Below are 16,409 nucleotides of genomic sequence, written 5' to 3' on the forward strand. Positions count from 1 at the left end.
TTCGCCCATATGCTCCTTAAATATCTGGAAGAGCAGCCCAGTTTATGTTACACTAGAAAGTGTAACAAACACACGCAATTAAAAAAAGCTTGGCAAAAGAGATACCATTTTATTACAGTATACAGTGCTATTTCCATTGGAAAATGGACAAACAAATTCCAAATGAAACTAACAGAAAAACAACATTCTCTAAGATGTAAAGACCATCAATGAACATATTTAAGTTAAAAAAACAAACCATGGCATGTTGTATATTTGAAGTTTTACTGATGGGAATGCAAATATAACCATGGCATATCACAACAACAATTAATGCTATTTCATAAAAAGCAGATCCTTAAAAACATCTGCCATCATCTCTAACAAAGGAGATTCCTCTTTCCAAGGAACTTGTACACCTGCTGCCAGAGTTTGTAAAAGAACGCCATACATCTTCTATTTATCTCTCGTCTTCATTGCTTGGATCTGATCTGTCAATAAAAAGAAACAGCTAGTCTTAACACAAGATGAATTCTTGCTGTATTTTGCTTTTTGAAAACATAACTCAGTAGCGTCCAGGTTACAGAACTATACCAATAGATAATTTGGTGTAGTTACAAGAATGGGGGACAATGCGGTTAGAGTTGTTTTCAACTTGATCTCTCGTCCACTTCTGAAATTCCTCCACAGCCAAGTTGTTTCCCCCAAATGTTGCTAATTAAAACAGGAAGACTCTTCCACATAATTCAATTTTTTTATCTTTTTTGGGCTTATAAGGTAACTTTGATGAGAATAAGGCTGGGAAGTTTACTTTATGAGGTACATATTTCAATTCCTTGTACGCATTTCAGCTTCCACATAACTGAACGTGAACTAAATCCCAACAGCAAAGGATTTAATGTTTGGTTTTGAGTAACTCGCATGAAAACTCCTTTGCTCTCAGTAACCACACGTCTCCATACTGCTGCCTGATTGCTACTTCTCAATTCACTTCAAACGTTTCTGTAGTTAGCATAAATGTACCACATCCCCATTACAAAATGCAGAAATCAGCACATTTTCCCCCACTAATAGGGAATATGAGCTGGGCTTAGACTGTTATGAGATAGGTTTTAGTGTTGTTGCAGTAGTAACCCTGTTACAAAGTAGGGAAATAGGGAAACTCAGCCTTCACTAGGGAAAAAAAGGCAAAACCTTCTGCCCCTGCCACCCCAAATCTGTGAACTACCTGTAATAGGCCTGCCAAAGGTAACTAAGAAAAACATGGCTGTTGGCAAGGAGAACCGTGTATTTGTTAACCAGGTGTCATTTCCTTCACTCAACTTTATGGCATCCACAGACTGTATTTAGGGACCACTATAGCTTAAGAGTCGTTCCAAATATTTCCATCTAGTGCTCAAGGGACGAGGAAGAGAATCATAGTAAAGATTTGTTCTTGAAATATCAAAGTCTTCATCCGTTAAAGCTATAACTGCCAAACTGCACGTGCTTAGGTAACAATACAGTTTAAACCCAACCCCTCTTAAGCTTTTCGGGACACTGAGACAAAGAGTTAAAGGAAATTTTTAGATAAAGCCCATCTATGAAGAGTTTCAGCTCAGAAAATTAAGAAGTTTGACAACCCATGAGAAGTGAAGAGCTGTGAAGGGCTATGTAAGTGAGTGACAGCAGAAGCACCTGCTTACTGTGCTTGAAAAAAATCTACATATTTGTCAGAAAATATCTAGACAAGCATTTGAGAGCCTTTTAAGTAGCTTGAAGCTACACACAAAACCAGCAACTCAAGATTTGGATTGAAACTTAAAAGGTTCCTCAAAGATATGCAGAGACCCTGAAAAATCACAGGAAAATATTACAAAATTAGAACTATGCCTGAAATTAGGAAAAAGTATGGGTTTTGGAATCTGCCTCTATAATAATAGGATACAGCAGTGGAGGAAACTCAGTAGTAAGATGCTGGTTCCCCACCACAGAATTCTTTTAGATGGTGGAGGATGCATCACTGTTCTGTAGGGCAGTAAACCTCTTTGTAGAGACTCTCTTCGGCTAGCATCGCTTCCTCTGAAAACATGATCAAAGGTTTTTGTATTCTGTAATAACACCGTGAAAGAAACCATCTCTCTTTCTAATTAGCAGTAAGGATTTTAAGTAGAAAGGACAGTCTGGTATCCATAGAGAAATGGAGAGATGTTAAAGCAGGGACAATGTTGCCTCTTATTTGGAAGGCAATGGCTTTAGTGGCACTGACTCTGGGACATCGCTGACATCTAGTGGCTGCCACAGCCCAGAACACCAGCCAGGACAGAGAAACCGTCTTGCAGATTCAAATTATACTACGCTACCTAATACACTCACAACGTAAGCAATGTAAATTAGGGAGCTAAAATTAGAGTGAGTCTACCAAGACAATACCACACTTTGCTATTCTATACATTTAGCAGTTTGCGGGAGGACAAAAGAGACCAGATCCTTACCAATGTACAACGGAAGGATAGACAGCATCCATACCAAGTTTGTAATTAAAAACCTGTATGTCATCCATCATCTAAGCTGGATCTGATATTTTCTGTGTAGTTATGAGTGTCTGCATATGCTATGATTGTTATAGTGTAAGCTGTTCTTCTTTTGGCTCTAGATTAAAGAACTGAAGTTGAATAATCAAAACTAGTGTATTTGTCTGTGTACTTTGCTTATTTTTCTAGCCTGCTTATTCACCATTTCCTGATACATAACATCAAGTTATGTAAAACTGGGACAGGACAGTATGAATAAATTAAAGAACAAACTGAACTACCACAATAATAAATGGAAGTGCAGGAGCTGGTATTATTGTCTATAAGAAAGTGTTAACACTGTTTGCAAGAGTATGCATTAATATTTCATAGCGCACACTTTTGTCAGAGAAACTGATGTGATCTTTTGTGTATGTTAAGGAATTAAATGAGAGGCAAACATGAGACAGAGCATCAGTACTTACTGTGTAATTTGATCTGACAGCAGAAGTGGACAGAAAGAAAAGAAAGGAAATAATAAAGAAAAAACCTTACAAAATGAAAAAGTTTACCAGAATGAAAATAGAGCAAGAGAATTACATATGATATACCTTGGAGCCAATCCACACCTTCTTGTAATCCTTCTCCTTTAAGAGCATCACTGGCACTGAAAGAAACAAATCAAATTACAAAAACATTGTGAAAAATACCAGTTTTAGTGGAGTCATCACTATACCTGTAATTAACAGAATGGCAAAGTAGCATCAAGTACAGTTTACTTAAGTTTTCTTCATGTGGAGAAGGTTGCTTCCCAAATGATATATTCTAGAGTACCTTCCCAACATGGAAACACCATTTCAAGATGTGATCTCTTTAAATTCCAGTTTCAAGGCAGAGGAATCATTCCCAGAGCATGAGGCTTTCTGGTGGAGCTCCCACACAAGGCAGCCACGTTGTTGTGCGGCACCTCCGCTTAGATAACTCCCTCCTCAGACTATGCTATAAAAGATGTTTACTACCTACAACAACCACTATGAATCATAGAATCGTTTAGGTTGGAAAAGACCTTTAAGATCATTGAGTCCAACTGTCCTCCCAGGCAGTTCCTATACACAGCAAGAACACTGGAGTACTGGAGGAAGAAAGCGTAAACACTTCATTGTAAGAGCAACCCTAGCAGTGTCTGTTAATATATATTAATATTAAGCTACACTGAAAACAGTGTAACTCTACCTTTTGAATCGCAGGGCTATAACTGTTTAAAGGCCCCTCATTCTTCAGCTTATGAAAACTAACACAACAGTGAATCTGACTATTACTGTGGTTAGCTATAAAATTATCTTCCAAGGAGCCTGGGAATTCATCAGTGTGATTTCGGAGAACAAAAAGCAGTGACCCCAAAACGTCCAGGTAATCAAGTTTAATATTAAAGGGCCTAAAATGAAAACTGTAGTTTTCAGCAGCATTTAGCTGCTGATTTCACTTTTATTTGTAGTATCTGAGGACTTTAATAACACAAAAATCTAACTTCTATAAAACACTTCTGATAAAAGGAAAGTTTTTTTTCCCTTGTGAACACTGGCACAGAATCCTTCTATTTATTTGAAAGCTTACATCCTTCAGAAAGAAAAAACACTAAGCTCGTATAACTAAAAATCCCCTCAAATATAACATGGTACAAAGAGTACAGTGTCCCTCTGAATTCACATGAGAAGAGTTTACTAAATGGCCTTTCAACAGTAGTTTCCTAAAGCATCTGCAGAGTGGAAAAACACAACTCTAAAGGTTTTACTGTTGATATTCTGAAACCTGCAAGACAAACTAGCAGCAGCACTCTGATAACAATTCTGCTCAATTTCCCAGCAAAAACTAATAGCAGCTATTCTTCTGACAAGAACACCGCTTTTTTGATTTCACTACAAGTCCCCAATTTCATTATTTGGGTAACAGTTCTATTGTGAAAGTTTTCAAGACCCAGTCTACTTGAATGCATTGTGCATTTACAACAAGTTTCATAGCAAGTATTGTAATATTACTACTGTATCCACATGTGGCAGCACAGTGTTTTATCTGGTTGATTTAATTTATGTTCTGTAATACTGAGTGGCATGATAGAGCTAAAATATGAATGTACGAAGTAATACCAATAAAAGGGTAGAAAAAGGTAAATTTACCAGATATGCCAGGGCTTGTCTTTGATATTTTCTAGCGACAGTAACTGAGATACTTTCACAGATGATATTGCGTCCCTGAGGTCCATCTTGTTAGCAAAGAAGAGAATAGGCAGTCGACGGTGCTTAATATCTAGGCATGAGCAGAAATAAAACTATCATGACATTACGCAACACTTCTTAATCTCTACATGTAAAAAGCTACAAACAACACAGGAAGATATTTTGCTCACCTGTAACTGCAATTCTCTGAAGGTTGTATCCTACCCAGATGCACAGCGTTGGGTCACATGGCCTCTGAAACATGCTTCAAGAATGCTCACAAACTTTCTGGCAGGCTTTGAGATCTTCCACCCCCTCTCCCCCTACCTTATACGTACATTTAAATCTATAGGTATAAATTGCTGGCAAAGCTGAGGAACAAGAGATCAAACAGCTGCCCACAAATACTACACATCTCTGCTTAGCGAGGACTGGATGTGTAAAATGGACAGAAAAATGATTTGTGTTCATTCATAACCTCACAACAATAGTCGCATAAGGGTAGTCTGAATTATCCTTTAGCATCCTGGAGAGTACCCACGACTTCATAAAACTGATAAAATAGGGAAAAAAAGCACATGTCTGGACATCCTTATCCTGCCTTCACTTGGAGGAGGCCTTCCTTTCCAGAAGCTCTTCTCAGCTAGTGGTGAGAACTACAGGCCAGACCAAGCACCCTGGCAATTTCTGGCATTCTTACACATTCGAAAGCACAAGCCTCGCCAACTACCACAAAAGACTAGAGAGTCATTGGAAAGAAATAAAGTATACTCTCTTCAACCTGACAGATGTAAAACTGCCAAAAAATTACCAGCATCAAGACTAACTGTGAGAATTTTTCACATTATTTAAACAAAGGATGAATTACAGGATTAGAGAAAATGTAGATTTGAGTCTATTAGTTCTTAATGGGAAAAGAACTTAAGCCCTCCCTCCCAATGAAAACTGCTATACAGGCTATTTTTTAAATAGTAAAAACAAAAAGGTTATTTGACATAGGAAACAAATTAAGGATTTATTGAAAAACTTCAAACATAAGCTAGCTGTCCCTGCTTGCGGGGGGAAGGAACAAAAACCCCAAAAAACCAACAAACTGTCAACACTGAAGTGGTTTGAACCTTCCTATTTACATTGTTTTCAAACCCCCTACTGAACCTTTTCTCAAAATCAGTGGTGACAACATTATCTACCCTACTCAGAGATCACCAGTGCTGACCAAAACGCTGGCAATTTTCACAACTATTTACCCTATCTGGAGCTATTTTTCCCTCTGATATCCTCTAACACAAATCAAAGGCCTCAAAATACAAGCACAGAGTATCATTAAATCTCTGGTTTGATGCCACAGTTGAACACCTTTTGTGTCTCCTGATGGAAACTTCTACATTAATCTATCGTATAATTAAATGAACCCGGGTACCCACAGGTTGCAGGTTATGGATAAATCAAACCCACAGGAATTAGTTGACATCACATATGCAAATAGCCAAGTCAGTCAAGGAATTTTCAGTGTTTTTTTAAAGCAATTAAAAAGGGGCACAACCTACCCACACAGACTCATAAATGCGCACTTAAAGAGGTTTGCTAAATAAAGTGGTGGTCACAGAAAGTCACCTTATTTCCTACTTTATGCTATTGTATGCAGTATTCACCCCCTCCCCCAACTTTTTAGTTATTAATGGAAAGCTAACATTTTCTAGGTGCAAGTACCTACAAGTTAATACATTAAAAAAAAAAAATACCAGACACTAGATATGTGTGATGTATAATTTTATACAAATAATTTCAAATTTACAGAGATTTCAGTTTCTTTTAGAAGCATGTGCTAGAGGTCAAGTGACCCAACAGTCAATATCTAAAACGAGTAATCTGCAGACTACAATCTTGCAAAATGCTGAAAAATGAAGTTTGATTAAAAAAAATAGTATGATAACAGTGATCACTAAACAAGCCATTATTTGTAGAGCGCATTGTCCACTTATGTACGTAAAAATAATTTATAGTTCAGATTCACAAAACAGTCCTAGTTAGTGCAACTTCTAACCCCATTAATGCCTCGCAGTACATATTCCCTTTCACCTGACAACCTCAGGCAAAGTCTGGCAAAAAGCGAGGGAACTGTTTTACTGAAGGCTTGCGAAGATTTTTCAGAGACAGGAATTGATTCAAAGTTGTTACCCTGCATCCAATTAAACCGTCAGTAAACATGTAAATTTAGACCGCTTCAGGAGGTTCAGAGAGGCAGAAGCATAGATGGGGAGAAAGTAGGGTATGCAGGAAGAAAAGCAGAACAGCAATACAAATATTGATACAGTAAAACAGTTATATCTTGATTCAGTTAACAGTTACTTTTATCAAACATTACTACCAGAAGAACTTTTCATTCTCTTTGGTTCTCTTAGATGTGACCTATCAAAATCCAAAAACGATAAAACAAGAACACTGTTGCTGCATTTGCACTGAGCTGCTCCAAGGCAGAAACACCCAACTGCTCTTCCCTGGTTCTAGGCAAGGTACTTGGTGGCCACAGTCATGGTCTTTCAGAACTAGAAGGCACAAACACATCAACAACCGAACAGCGCTGACCTGCTAGATCAGCATTAATAACCTATTAATGCCTAAATGAAAAGCCCCACCTAAGCTTGCATCCTCTCAGTCTTAACATTTTCACTCTTTTGCCTTCTAATAAATATTACAGCAGTCTTTACCTCCCACCCTTGGTCCTATGCGGTTTCCATTTTACCAACAGTATCACCTTTTACCACTGTGGTTAATACCTGCTTTGGCACAAAGTTCCCCGGCCTCTATGTAATCCACCTCCAGCCTTTGGTTCACCTCATCTTCCCCTTTGACCTTTGCAAGATTCTTCTCAGTGTCTGCATTTGAGGCGGCCCATGCCCTTGAACGTGAGGGGCCAGTCAGCTCATGCACACTCAGCTACAGCATCTTTGTTGAAGAACTAATGTACTACACGCAGTCTCCATGGAAAATAAAATCATAGTAACGTCACTGCCCCTATCGCATACTACTTGTCTTGGCTAGAAATGCAAGTCAGCTTCTCCTTTCTTACTTTCAGCATGGTAACCCCACAAGTTAAGACTCTACCAGCTTAATAAATAAATAAGGAATTAGAAGATTATTTCACGTTTAGATTTCCTGCATGTATTTTTATAACCTGGTTAGTCAGAGCAACTACCTAAAGTGCTGAAAGTCAAAATTGTACATTGCTTACAAAAACATCCCAGTAATATTTGCTATATGGAAGGGTGAAGTAGCTAAGAATTGACTAATCTTAGAACTTGATTAAAAAAGGGTAGCCTCATGTAAAAAAGCCAAAACAAACAAAACCCCTAAAACCAACCTCCCGACCATGAATCCTTTTCCACCCCATGTATCCTTCTATACCAGCCAGTTTCAATTGCCTATAATTATTCCTCCTTACTTCTGGTTAAAGAATAAAGTTTAAAAAAAAAAAAAAAAGAGAGATAATGAGATAATGAAGATGAAAATAAGAAATTAGAAGTTACATTAAAGGAATTAGCTGTCTTCATGGAAAAAATCCAGACAGGGAGATACTTTTTTTGTATGTATTTGTCATCACACACAGGCTCTCCAGCTTCGAAAGGGTCAAAGTCTATTCTTCCTCAAAACAACGCAACTTTTGATCTATATTGATTAATAAGAGGCCAATCCAGTGTAGCCAACTGAAGTATGATCAGTCTGTGAATAAGAACCCACCCAGACTTATTGAAGACTATTACTGTTCTAGTATTCAGGAACAGTTAAAATATTTGGAAAGTACTCAGAATGCAGAATGTGTCAGGTAAGTGCTTTTCTTAAGACAATGTAACAAATATGGAGACAGAAGGGGAAAAAAAGCCTCCTCACCTGGATGATTCAGGAGGGTGTCAAGTTCTTCTTTGGCCACAACCATTCTTAATTTGTCGCTGCTATCAATAACAAAAATAATCGCTTGACCTTCTCTGCATAACATAAAAAGAGCAAAGAGGCAAATGATAGGTTCTCGGTGATTAAGAAAAGGCTTCAGAAGAAACACCAAAACAAAGCAAACAAACCTGATTCCCCCCCCCTCTAATTTTTGTTGTTGTTATTTGCCATTAACATTCAAATCCAGTCCTGTATCTGAAATTCAATCTTTTGGTAACCTGTGTAATTTTCTGAGACATGAGGTTCTTAGCTGCGTGACTCATGCAAGGTTCAGTCTACACAGACCCTTCAGAAAAGCTTGATTTCACTACTGAGGCTGAAAAATGAACTCTGAAAATGTAACCAACTGCTATTCTGACAGTGTGGTCAGACAAAGAAAATCTCGAGACAGGCTTTTAGAGAAAGGTCAATTACCTTTTTAGAAAAAACTGCGTGCCCACAGCTGTTTAACAACTAGGCATACACAGATTAATTTAACTTTTACAAAAGTCTGCATAAACAAGATCTTTCTTTTGAATAACAGTAAAACCTTCCCATTATTTCAAATCATTAAGACATTTTGCTGGCAATATGACCACAGTCACAACGTACATACAACTACTCAACTCTTTATTTCAGGATATCACTGGTATTTTATGACTTGATGGTCCAATTATTGAAACTTATTTGAAAGCAAAATAAAGTCTGACCAATTCAGATGAACAGTTATAAACACCCGCAAAAAGTATTTTGAATTTACATTTTAATGTAACCTTCACTGCTTCTTTGTTTTACATTTCTCAGAGACCATTGCAGATACATTCTCCACCCCCCCAGCACCATCTACCTTTGTATTTTGGTAAGAAACAGTCCTAGACCTACTGAAAAACAGAAATAACTTGACCAGCATAAGAGAAGGTCCGTTCTTTACTGCAGCATAGAAGAACTTGAAACAGCAAATAAAGCTTTTGCATATTAGCTGAAAATGCCCAAGTAATTTTTAGGAGCATACAGTATTTTTCTAGAGGCATCAGAGTTCTAGCATATATTTACTACCAAGAAATAACTTCACAAACAAGTAACAGCAACAGGGACACGACATGAGCTTACATATGCTGAAGACAAGTGTACTTTGAGGACATCCTAGAAGATAGTTTCAAGCCAAAAAGAAAAAAACAGCAAGCTTCAAGTACTCCAAAGCAACTAGTTAGACACTTGATCAGATTTGATTGCCAGTTTGCAATTCTTGCAAAATTAAATCTTGCTTAACTTTAAAAACTGAACAGCACATTATTATTTTTATATTCTTCTTAGAAGTTAATCTTAAATGTGTGACTACTGCACTGGATCAGGAACAGAGGGGGATACAAATGCACATTTCACTGTCAGCATTACCTAAGAAACTCCCTTACTATTAAGATGGAAAAAGCCGTTTATGCCGCACAAAGGATAAGTTACTGCATTAAATACAGGAGTCAGAAAGATTATTTACTTATGAAGCATTCGGACAGCATTTTGAGAGCAGCACAAGGGCATCAGTTCTTGAAATCCAAAATATTTGGGAGACATACATCTAACACTCTTGAACAATGAAGATCTCCTACCCACAAAACAAGTTTTCAAATTGCTAACACATATTTTGCACAGAAAGGGGATGAAGTGTTAATCCTCATTTAAAGAATACTTTAAGTTCTATCACTATCAATATTATAATCTTCAGAATTTCTCCCTTCTATTTCTCCAAGCGATTTCTATGTGGTTTATCACTGTTCACCTTATTTTGGTCAGCATCAGGTATTACAGAATAACAATCAGACAACAAAAATGAAGATTTAAGTTTCATAAGAAGGTAGGAAAACAGAAAATGGTGTCTATTACCAATAAGGTAATACCACAGTGTTATCAAGTACAGTGAATATCCTGCTTAATAAATAACATCTAAGAATACTTCGTCGAGTTCTCAGTTACATGTGCCTCATTATCTGAGGTTAATTTCCCTCATGTCTAAAATTCTCAGCCATCACCCAGTGTCGTTTGGGTCTTAAGTCACTTACGTACAGACGAACAGAAAAATAGGAAACCTGACTCATTTTGGTGCTTTCTTACAGGATTGGTTTTCAGGTTTCAACATTTAAATCCCATCTCTAGTATGCTCCCGCAAACTTTAAGTCAACAAGATGTCCTCAAAAACATGCTGATTAACAGCACATAAAAATTTTCATTTTTTAGAACAGGAAGGAAAGTTGTATTTATCCAGAATGACCTTCTGTCAAACACTAGGTATAAGTCTTCTATGAATCATTTCTAACCACTGAATATGATCATACTTCTGCTTAAACAACGTACATGACAGCTAATATGAACAGCAATGCTTTAAAATAAATGATAGGCTTACTTGTAGTAATGTTCCCAGAGGTTTCTATATCTCCCTTGACCTGACATATCAAACACGGTGAAAGACAAACTGCAAAGACAAGAAGTATATGAAGCAGAGAAAAACGAACAAAACCCAAACCCAAACTATTTTCTTTGCCACCCTGACAGAAAAAAGCCAGATCAATTTGAATTCTAATCAACTGAGAAAGATTCCCAAAGGAACTCTGGTTACTCTATCTGCCTTCAAGCTATCCTACCCAGTTCTGAGGTCTTATTATAGAACTATTTCACAATGGCAAACATGTTTGTTTATTCTCTGAATGAAAGAACCAAACCAATTATAAAAAGTTACATCAAATACAAAATAAGCTCCCACTCAGCCTCTCCTTTTAATCATGTTAGTATCGAATATTCTTTATAATGTTGAATAAATGAAATTCAGATGAGTCATGACTTAAAATCCACAGCCTGTCTTAAATTCTGTCCCTAGAAAGGCACCAATAACATCCCAAGGCTTCTGTATGCAAAATAAAAGTTTGTTTTGTTTTTTTTTTTTAAAAATTTAATTCCACTTCTAGGAAAAAATCACACTCTGATAATAAAAGGTTACCTTAGATGACGAAGCTACAAAGGGTAGTCTTCGCAAGTTTGAGATTTCACCCAAACGCTAAATACATCAAGTCAACCTAAAGAACATTACAAAAAATTCTGATCCACTCCTGAAAGGCCTACAGAGGCAACACTGACTTCAGTATCAGGCTTTCCTGTTTCACATAGTCCTAAATACCTCCCTGAGTAGAGGCCAGACCAAAAGGAGGCGGTTTAGAAAAGGGAGCTCTCCAGACATCCTTTCCACTCTATATCCAGACATCATATGAGTCTAGACTAGCTGCTCTGCCATGTATAAAGTTATTAGCAACACCGAAACAAGGTTTTGATTGTAATATTAGATTAATGAGCTTTTGGGGTGGGAGTGGATTGTGGATTTGTTTGGTTTTTTAATCATTCTACATGGTGTATTTGCAGGTCATCTCTCCTACTACAGGATCAGAATAAAGGAAAGGAATATAAATCGATTTACGTTATGTGCTTTACTGAGATAGAATACAGTTGTTAGCCTCCTACAAAAACAGGAAACCTATCAGTCCCACGCATCAGCTCAAGGAATAACAATTTTCTTGCAGATCTGTCATCCACTGGTGCATGCTGCTTGGTTGGAAGTCTAACTGCATCCATTAAAAATACACTGTGAAGGCTACAGAATAATAAAAATCGTATTTAACGTTACGTCCTTGAAGTATCTTTGTCTCGCGACATTCCTTTTCTAAATCTTAGTCTTCATGCAACGAATTACCTCTTCCTCCTTTTCCTGACCTTTGCCCCTGCCATCTTTACATTGCTAACGCTGTAGCCACCATTTTTCAATTAACGGGATTAGACTGCAATCTCTTCAGAGTCCCTCCAGTGAGAGTGCTTAATGGAATATAGGTTACCATCCAAGCAACTGTCTCTCCTTAAGTCTGTAACAGTGCCCTATTCTGAAATTCTTAACAGAGAGAAATCAAATGCTTATATACACTATTGAAAAAAATTTTTTTTTTCTTTTTAAAAACATACATAGTTTTATAGCAGCACAAAACATACAATATATTCTAACACTGTCAGTCCTGTATCATGATTAGGACTCCTGGGTACTACAACACTTCAGCAAACTGCATGTCATGTCACTACACCACCACTGAAAGAGGTAGTTAAGTCCAACTATTGTGTATTAATTACTACTGCTAAATAGAGAAAATGAAAGAAACCACTACCTTGAAGTCTTGAATCTCTCTACACTGAACCCTATTGTTGGAACGATGTCCTGAGTTTGAGCCTTTAAAAGGAAAGAAAGTACAAATTTTGCAATCAAGTTAGAAAATGTAAATATTGAAATATATTTGAAACATGAATACATTTACAGATCTATTTTTCCTCCACTATGCAATACAAAAAACTTCCTACAAACCCAGACACTTTATATTAAAAAAGTTCCCAGAAAAGTACAGTAATTCAAAAATCAAGGTTTCGTATTTTCTAGGAAATACGGTGAACGTTATTGGACAAGAGCATTTTAGCCTCAAGACTGAGATTCCACTCTTTACATTAGTCCACGCGTACATGTATGTGTGGATATTACCTATGAAATAAATAGGAGATAGGTTAACATGGAAGATAACAGCTTGAAGATTATGACTGAGGCCAAAGTTCACAATATTTGTGCACTTTGGAAATCACAATGTCAACCCAAACAAGTCCGCACAATACTCCAAGCCTCTTAGATAAAAGACGATTCTATCAAGATATTAGATTGGCCACACTCCCAGCTTCTATCCACAGGCTGGAGGAGTTTATTTGACATTGGGCATCATACAGCAGACATTACGCAATGGCCTAACCATAGTTCTGGTCAAACTACAAGCCCACTGGAAGAAATCACCATTTACCACAGAGGAACGTCCAAAACATAAAGCATTATTAATAGATCAGTCTGATAACCAGATTTACTGCGGAGCTAGCCAAGGAACCTATCAACTAAGTTGGTACAACAGAATAGCTCCTTTAAGCAACATCGATATTGAGCAGGGCGAAGGGTCACATTCCTTAGATTACAGAGCTGTCTGAGAAAGTGACGTGCAATTCTTTTACAGACTTATTAAAGACATGATCTATAAGCAGTTGACTCCGCACACACAACTGAAGCAAGCTTAGCTTGTTGACTGGCAGCTGCATTATGAAAATGGCATTCCTCCCCCTGTAAACACTTCAGTCAACAGTTCCTGTCACTGAGGGAAAATTTGCGTGGAGCAGAAGAGGTGTTATTTCTTTATGTTTTTCAAATGTATTGATCAGACCCAGAAGAAACAACTGCAAACAGATGCAGAAACACTCGTATTTGCCAGACACTTAATATATTGTTCCTAGGGCAAAGTAGCAGTTCTTCTTAAGAAGACTGGGTTGATCCAGAGCTCAAAATCATCTGTCCATTGAACTTACTAAAAATAAACAATTTCATCAAGTCTGATCTAATGACATTTGTTGCACATTAGAGAACTTGTCATGTCTTGCAAGGACAGGACTTACACAAGTTGTATGCAAAGCTACCCTCCTAAAGCATCACATTAAATGAAAACATTCAGAGGTTAATTCTCATTACACGACTTACAGTAAAGCAAACAAATTCTATTTATTCTACTTGTGTAATTTCCTTAGGACATTCTCCAGTACCTATTATTGTGATAAATCTCGAAGTCTGTGTTCAAGTCTAGTTAGGAATTCTTTACTGCTTAAGGCATGACATAGAAACCCTGCTACAATAAAGGCCTCAAAAATTAAGTAAATATATCATTTGCCTGGTACAAATTGTACCTTTCCCCCAAAATGACTGGCAGCAGATAGTAATCAGTTTATAGTCTTTATTTATAAATCTATTTGATTTTCAGTGGAAGAATAATTGCCAAGAATAGAAGAGTAGCAGACTCTTTACCATGTTACATTTTTTAAACAATGTCCAGTGGGTACTCTTCAGGAAAAGTTAAATGGAAATTAAAAACCAAAAGCTGTGTCCTGATGTAAACAGCAGAAATCACCGTTTCCCAGATGCATATAACCAAGATGCACAAGCCTCTGGCTTTGAACACACCTACCAAAATTCATCAATTTCTATTCCATAAACATACCTAGAAACAAGGAAATCCTACTTTAAGTCTTGCTCAGAATACTATGCACTCTTAGTTGCCTGAAATACTTTTCACTGGATGAATGAACTGCAAGTATAAATGCTACTTATTTTGAAAGCTATTCTGCTTTAAAAATGCTGAAGTCACCATTAAGTGTGCATCTTCACATTATTTCCTATTTTATTACTTATAATATACCTATTATTTCTCAGGAAGAGATTAAAATATACATAATAAATGTAGACAAGTACAAGTTGTTATACAACTGTATTAATCCCAAATGTTCGACACACTACTGGTAACTGCAATCCAGGAGCAATTATTTAAGTGACTTAAGAAAACTGTTTCAGATCTTGATTTCAGCCATCATAAACCCTTCCTTATTGGGTGATCTTATCAACATATTAACAGCAGTTTTTTGGGAAATGTTTTCATAATATATGGATGCTTACATTTAGTTTTAGTTAGTTGGAAATCCTTATACTATATTTGTTCCACTGTACTAAATCAAAAAGCTCTTCACATCTTTCCCATGGTCACATTTGGTATAACAGCACGCAAAACCAGTTTAAACAAACATCAACTCTGCAGTAGAAACATCATCAGTGAACCAAGTAGGCTACTTACATTTGAAGGTTTAAGTTTATTTATGATGGTTGTTTTGCCGCTATTGTCCAAGCCAAGGCATAAAACGTGAACCTCCTTTTTCTTCAGCCCAAGCCATCCCGCTAGCTTGTCAAAAAATCCCATAATTCAGGCTCAAATACACAAGGATCACCTGTTGTTCAGAAAATCAGAGAAGGAAATAGCTGTTGGAAAACTGTTACATGTACAGCAGTGCTAGCACAGTAGGTGGGCATGTGGCTAAGCAGTACTTAAACTTTTAAAAGGACAGTGTGAATAAGACACCATACACACACTGTCACAGCAGGTTTGCTTGGCATACTAAGCAAACGGCGCGTAAGCTGATTATAGCGAAGAGGCCTCGATACAAAAGTAGATTGGCCGTTTATAGCCCTGTCTGTCTAATGCAGTGTCCTTGATTCACTGGGTAGCAATATTGCCATCATTCTCGGCAGTCCAAACAGGGGCACAACGGCAGTACCTCCTGACCTTCCACCAAGGGTGGAAGTGAAAAAAGTGGAAGTGGAAAAAAAAAGGAAGACCATTATATTTTACTTCAAATTGGCAGTAGTTCAGTCATCACAATTTAGACGACAAAGCAAAACAGTTTTTCTCTTCTTCAGCACCTGCTACATAATTTACTGAACCCTTAAGTAAATAAAGTACCCTCTGTCAATTCAATTCAAACTCTAATTGTAACAGGCTTTGCTGATATTAACACGTATAAATCAGGACTTCATTCACTACAAATAGAAACTGATTATAATAGATCCAGCAGACATGACGCCAGACACCATAACATTCACCCACAGGGCAGGTAGATGCCAAACTCCTACTCTTGCCCAGACACTGATCGAAGTTACCTGGTAGTAGCGTATTTGAAGGAGCTTACATCACGCATTCCTTTGCTTGAACAAAGAGGATAAATCTTGCCTATCCTAAATAAATTCCACTAAGGATAATTTCAGCAATCAGACAGCTGAAATATTTCTGATGCACGCAATAATAAAGCATTTCATTAATGCCAGAGGAATTTTGTGGAGGCTACTTTTTCTCTTAGTAAAGAAAAAACTCACAGC

The 16,409-nt window shown here is 37.2% G+C and overlaps 1 protein-coding gene across 1 annotated transcript; it reads right to left on the bottom strand.

Moving 5' to 3' along the window:
• Positions 1-439: 439 nt before the first annotated feature.
• Positions 440-15,456, bottom strand: ARL6 (ADP-ribosylation factor-like 6). The gene is made up of 8 exons (XM_009704315.1): positions 15,334-15,456; positions 12,802-12,863; positions 11,007-11,075; positions 8,573-8,667; positions 4,646-4,775; positions 3,083-3,138; positions 2,957-2,969; positions 440-470 (listed from the first exon to the last, which is right to left on the bottom strand). Exons 1-8 carry the CDS (start codon positions 15,454-15,456, stop codon positions 440-442), a joined length of 579 nt encoding a protein of 192 aa, XP_009702617.1.
• Between the last annotated feature and the right edge of the window lie 953 nt (positions 15,457-16,409).

Source organism: Cariama cristata, unplaced genomic scaffold (genome assembly GCF_000690535.1).
Source record: "Cariama cristata isolate BGI_N322 unplaced genomic scaffold, ASM69053v1 scaffold11507, whole genome shotgun sequence".
NCBI lineage: Eukaryota > Metazoa > Chordata > Aves > Cariamiformes > Cariamidae > Cariama > Cariama cristata.